The sequence below is a fragment of the Python bivittatus genome, unplaced genomic scaffold (genome assembly GCF_059951505.1).
Source record: "Python bivittatus isolate LINGU-HERP-01145 unplaced genomic scaffold, Pbiv_v1 ctg000050_np1212, whole genome shotgun sequence".
In the NCBI taxonomy this organism is placed as follows: Eukaryota; Metazoa; Chordata; class Lepidosauria; order Squamata; family Pythonidae; genus Python; species Python bivittatus.
The window spans coordinates 6,842,403-6,848,402 of NW_028277033.1; the positions used below are offsets into that span (position 1 = coordinate 6,842,403).

Below are 6,000 nucleotides of genomic sequence, written 5' to 3' on the forward strand. Positions count from 1 at the left end.
TGGTTGCTGTAGTCTGCAGTGTCTTTCATGTTCTTTTATCCTGGTCTGGATGCTTCGTTTTGTGGTCCCGATGTATACTTCCCCGCAGCTGCATGGTATGCAATATACTCCTGCGGCGGTGAGGGGATCCCTTTTGTCTTTTGCTGATTTTAGCACATTGTATTTTTCTGGTGGGTCTGAAGATTGTTTGGAAATTGTGTTTTTCCATCAGTTTTCCCACGCGGTCTGTGACCCCTTTGATGTAGGGCAGAAATACTTTGTTGGTGGGTGGCTGTTTCTCTTCTTCAGTCGCATGTTGTTTTCTTGGTTTGATGGCTCTTTTTATTTCATTCTTGGAGTAGCCATTCGCTTGTAGGACCCAATTAAGGTGGTTAAGTTCGGAGTTTAGGAATTGGGTTTCGCAGATCCGATTGGCCCGATCCATGAGGGTTTTGATAATGCCTCTTTTCTGACGTGGGTGGTGGTTGGAGTTTTTGTGTAGGTACCCGTCTGTGTGGGTGGGTTTTCTGTAAACTTTGTGTCCTAATTTGAGGTCTGGTTTGCGTATGACCAACGTGTCTAGAAATGGAAGTTGGCCGTCCACTTCTTTTTCCATGGCGAATTGTATATTGGGGTGGACGCTGTTTAGGTGGTTCAGGAACTTCTCTAGGTCATCTCTGAAGATGCCGGTCACAGGTGCTGGCGAAACGTTAGGAAACAAAACTTCCAGAACATGGCCACACAGCCCGGAAGACCCACACCAGCCATCGTATGCCGGCCGTTAAAGCCTTTGACAATACAACAATGCATGAAGTTTGATCATAGTTGGCCTGTTGGAAAATTCACCATGAGAGAAGCAGAAGGTTTGTCCAGGGATGATCAGTCATTACAAAAATCTCAGCATCTGCCTTTGAACTAATGGCATCATGCTGGACTCAGGACAAACATGTTTGATCTGTTGGTGCTTTTAGCAGAGGAGTTAGCAGTCATCAATAAAGGGGAACACTCAGCAGCTAGAGGTTGAAATTTTTTACATTAACTAAGCGAGAACTTGCTTCAAGGAGGATGATATTGATTGAATGCATTTGATTCTGAAGTATTCCCTTTATTGATGACTGCTTAATTGTCTTGTGTGTGTGTGTGTGTGTGTGTGTATGAGAGAGAGAGAGAGACAGAGAAAACACCCCAGTTAGATGTAATGGTTAAGTTACCAATCTAGAAACCAAGAGATTGTGAGTTCTAGTCTCATCATAGGCACAAAACCTGTGCTTGAGAGATGTACATAACCTGAGGTAGTATCATCTTCTCTCCCAACCTGTAAATTTTTTTGTGGAAAACATAACTATATTCTCTCTCTCTCTCTCTCTCTCTCTGTCAGCTTATGTAGCAAAGTCATATCTCCAATATCTGCCTCTGAAAACCCTTCTTTTCTCTGAGTTCCTCTGATATATCAGCAGATAACAGGGTCGAAGTTAGGAAAGGCAGACAGGTCGCATTCTATCAAACCAGCATTTCTTCTTTTCCCCAGAATCCTTTTTGTTTCGTCGGCTTACGTCCAGTTTTTTCTTTCTTTCTTTCTTATAAAGGTTTTCTATTTGATTCACTAATATTGCCATCCAAATTAATTCATGCAGTGGTGCTTCCTCTCTTATGGAAGACAAGTTTTCCTTTGCCTCTAGCAATGGGAAACTAGAGAGATACTGAGCTGTTCTCCAGACATTTTTGATTAAGATTGCTGGTTTCCTGCCACTGAGGGCCATGGGGAAGTGTGGCTCATTACTAACATTGCTAGGAGACAGTGGAAAGCAACAGGGCTTCCTTGTCACTCCTAATTATCTTGCGCAGGGCTGCTCATGGTTTATCAGTGACTCTGATAAGCATTATCAATTTTCTACAGCCTTTACTGTGCTTAGTGAGAGGGAGTGAACAGAACTGTGGTTTCTTCACTCCTAACAATTCTGCTATGTCCCAGTGGCCAACTGATTGGCTGTTGCTTGGTCTACAGGAAAATAATTGCTGGTTTTTGACCACTAATGATGGTAGAAAACTAGCAATTTCTTTTCAGTCAGCTGGGCATCTGGCCCCCAGGAAAAGCTTGATAGCTCTAGGAACTTGTAAAAGGTGGCTAAGAAGTATCTGTGACCCACAAGCTGCAAATTGACCATATATTTTATATAGGATTAGAAACCGGAAGGCTGTAGAATGATTCTGTGTTCAACACTCCCTGCTCCCTGCAAAACAAATAAAATATGAATGATAAAACCATTGAATATGAAGTGCTGTATGTATTTAAAGAAATATATACTGCATTTACAGGTTTTACAGAATGGAGACCAAACTTACTCTCAGGCTGGATTCATAGCCTGGGAGCATCATAAAAGAAGTGCTATGTGCCAGAAAGATATACTTCTGAGGCATATTCAAAAGGGCTTCTGCTACAGATTTTAATTGCCGCGAATGTTCACAACGGGAAAAAAAATCATTCTGATAAGCTGTTTGGGGCTTTAGAAGTTAACAGCCACACCTTAAACCCTGCTGGAAAGCAAAGTTCCAAGCAGTAGAAATTTGAAATGGCCCAAGAGGAGAGACTGGATCAACTACAAAATGCTACCAACAGAGCTTAATCCTACCGGACCACCATATCAAGCAGTCTAGAAGAAGTAGCACTGCTCCCCACTCAGTTTCTAGCATAGGTCATCCCCAAGATGACCAAAGCAACCCATAGTCTGTCCCAAAGCCTGATTAAAACTGATCTGATCTCCAGTAACCTATGAGTAATAATTTCTTTTGTGCTTTCTCTCTTTCTTGAAGGCCAGAACCTGCCAGAACTGCCAGCTACATGAAACACTTTTGCTTTATTTTGGTAGGTATTATTACTCGGCAAGAGGCAGAAGAACTGTTGATGAACAAGTCTGAAGGAACATTCCTAGTGCGGGTCAGTGATAAAATCTGGGGATATGCCCTGTCTTACCGGCATCAGAATGGCTTCAAACATTTCCTGGTGGATGCATCTGGAGATTTCTACAGCTTCCTGGGAGTGGATCCCAACCGTCATGCAACACTCACAGATCTTATTGATTTCCACAAGGTATTATTCACTATGGAAAGGCCAGTCACTGAAGCTGAGAAATAAATAATTCAAAAGAAAGGAGTGATATATTGAGCATTTGATCTACTGTACAAAATTCATATTTATAGATAGGGTCAGCTGCCGCAGGCACTAAATAAACTGGTTCTAGCTCTGTTTGTAATATTGCGTAATGCCCAGAATGGTTTTTGCTAGGGACATTGTGGGAAACTGATATATATAGTAGCTCTATTGCTCAATACTGTTTATAGCACAGTACCACGTATTGTTTGTAATGGAAGGCTCAGAGAAAGCAACATCAATAGACTTGCAACTCAAGTATTGGACTCTTTGAAATCCCCAGTGCAATGGGAGAGAATTAATTCCAAACTATTTCTCCCTCCCCCTTTTCTTTCTTATTTGTATTGAAGTGCATTTGAATCCTGTTCCTATAGAAAGTGTCAGATAGAGTCAGTCAAACATATGGGGAGGAAGTAATCTAAACACACCCCTAGTTATTGGAAGTCTCAATAGAGACTTCTTCAAATAGTCTGTCCTTGTGTGATTGATACATTTCTTGAACAGTTGGCATGAGGGAAAGCCAGATTGAGACCAAGAATAATTTAATTTTTCCTTATGGTGATTTGGAATTGTCCTATTTAATAGGAATGGGGAAAAAAATCCCAATTATAGGTTTTGGGTTTTTTTCCCCATTGCAGATACTCATCACCCTGTCCTTCTAATCAGGAGAACATTCATGATTTCACATGTTTTAATGTTTCTCTTGCCTTGTTTTTATCTGCAATATCAGCTGTTTTGAGAATACTGTGGAATGAATGGTAGAATTAAATAAGCAAACAACAGATGAAAACCTTTCTTTACCATGTCATGGTTCTAACTACATCTGGTTGTCCTTTGTGCCAGTCATTTATTTAGCACTCCCACATGTGCAAACACACTTGTCCAAAAAATATGCAATAAGACCACACCTAGTTTGGTTCTGAGGTTTCACCAAGTTAAACATGAATGTATTCAAGTTGGGTCATTTAGCCATAGAGGTTACAATTTTGCATTACAAAAAAAAAAAAAAAGATTGTCCAGAAGTGGAGATCTGGTCCCCTCCCACCTTCTGCATTCCCACAAAATCACTGCCTAAGTGCAACCTTGAACATACTTGCAAAGAAGAAGCAACATCAAGAAGACCAGTTAACCTCAGAGATCTGAAAAATCACAAGCGGGGACCTCAACAACTTTGGTGCCTGGTTTCTTTACCCTCCAGTGGTCCAGCTTGAATTAAATAAGTAGGAGAAAAAGGCCCTCTTTCTAGGGAGGTAGCACAGAGAGACTTGTCTGAAACAAAATGCCCATTAACTTCTGACATTCAAAATAAAAGAGATTGGGATGTCTCCTGATTTTCTGAGGTGGGGGAGAGATTAAGGGCTGTAGCTATGACACACCAGTTAGAGAATTTTTCTCCTTGAATTGAGCAGGCGGCTCTAATGTGGTCATCTGGAGAATAGATTGAACAGTGTCTTCTTGAGATATTGTCTCTTCCTTATGTTTCCAGCCTTTAGTTCCAGCATCTTTTCCATCTGAATGGACTGGAACAACACATTCATGAAAAGGGAGAAAGAGAGAGGGAGGGAGGGAGGATGGGAGAAAGTCAGAACCAGTTGTGGCAATTGCAAAAGAATGCAGCAGTGCACCAGCCTGTCTAGCCTGTATTATTCAATTCAATTTGCTTTTTAAATGTGATTCCAAAAACAAAGTTTGCCTACATCCAACTGCACCACAGGAAGCATAACAGGAAACTATCATGACTCAGAAAACTCTGTGCAGATAGATTGTTTAAGGTGAAGATTCACTGAGGATGTCACCTGGGTCTCTGTGCTGTGTGTGTGTGCGCCTAAAATTGTATTGTCAGCTTAGGGCTAAGTGAATAACTGGCACAGATATATGGCACACGCCATTCATGCCAGTCTCAAAACTTTGTTTTCTGTAGCTGTCTTAGGACCTGAACTCAATTTTGATCCCCTTTTACTGTAAAGTATAGTTTGAGCTCAGTTATTATGGGACAGGTTAAAGGGAATTATTATGAATAACAAATATTTTCAAAATCATGCTCATATCCCCTCACCCCACTGCTTTATTCCTAATCAGCAATGCTCGGACAATTTTGCAACATTACAACATGGTCTTAGATGGACCATGACCATCTAAGTAGACTGAGAAGCACTTCAAATTTCCTGAGATATAGGTAAAACTGAAGACTTGTTCTAATCAACAATATTTTTCATGCCGCTGATGACATTTATTTTACATTGCAGGAAGAAATAATAACATCTTCTGGTGGAGAGTTGCTTCTGGAACCTTGCAGACAGACGAAGAGTACTCCTGACTATAATTTGTTATTTGAATGACTGCTTTTATGGTTTCTTCTCCTCCTTCAGGACTCTAGTAAAGGTTCTGAAGAACCAAAATTATTAGGAAAAGAGCCCCTCTCTGAAAAGTAAGGTACTTATTATCACCAGCTCATCATTTGCAACCTTTATGAACAGATGCCTTATGTAGATGATCCAAGTTTCTCTCTGCATGCATTATTTATGTCACACGTAATACAAAGCTGAGAGCAGATGGAGCCAATACTTGTATAACTGTACTCCTAAATACAGCTAAACTCCCAGTAAGGATCAGTCCCCTTTGATTTTTCAAATGATTTTCAGCATTAACAACTGCAAAATGACACGATTGACCCTAGTGCGTAGCAATGGTCCAAAAGTTCTTTGAATGGTATTGTCTGTTAAAAATTATGAATGGTTCTTTGTTGTTCTGATACACTGTATATTTTTCCTAAGACAATAGAGTTTAAAAATACTTGCTGTCAACAGTGAAACTGCCATTGGGAACCTGCAATGTAGAAGATTTTGTGACATCTTCCAGAGTTTCAAGGCAGT

The 6,000-nt window shown here is 40.5% G+C and overlaps 1 protein-coding gene across 1 annotated transcript in view; it reads left to right on the plus strand.

The window, feature by feature from the left end:
- The window catches only part of SH2D4B (SH2 domain containing 4B), an 81,232-nt gene extending 75,766 nt beyond the window's left edge, over window positions 1-5,466 (plus strand). The window contains exons 7-8 of the mRNA XM_088130187.1: window positions 2,847-3,067; window positions 5,374-5,466. Of these exons, the coding sequence (XP_087986313.1) occupies window positions 2,847-3,067; window positions 5,374-5,466 (314 nt within the window). The remainder of the gene's footprint in view (window positions 1-2,846; window positions 3,068-5,373) is intronic.
- Window positions 5,467-6,000: the final 534 nt, after the last annotated feature.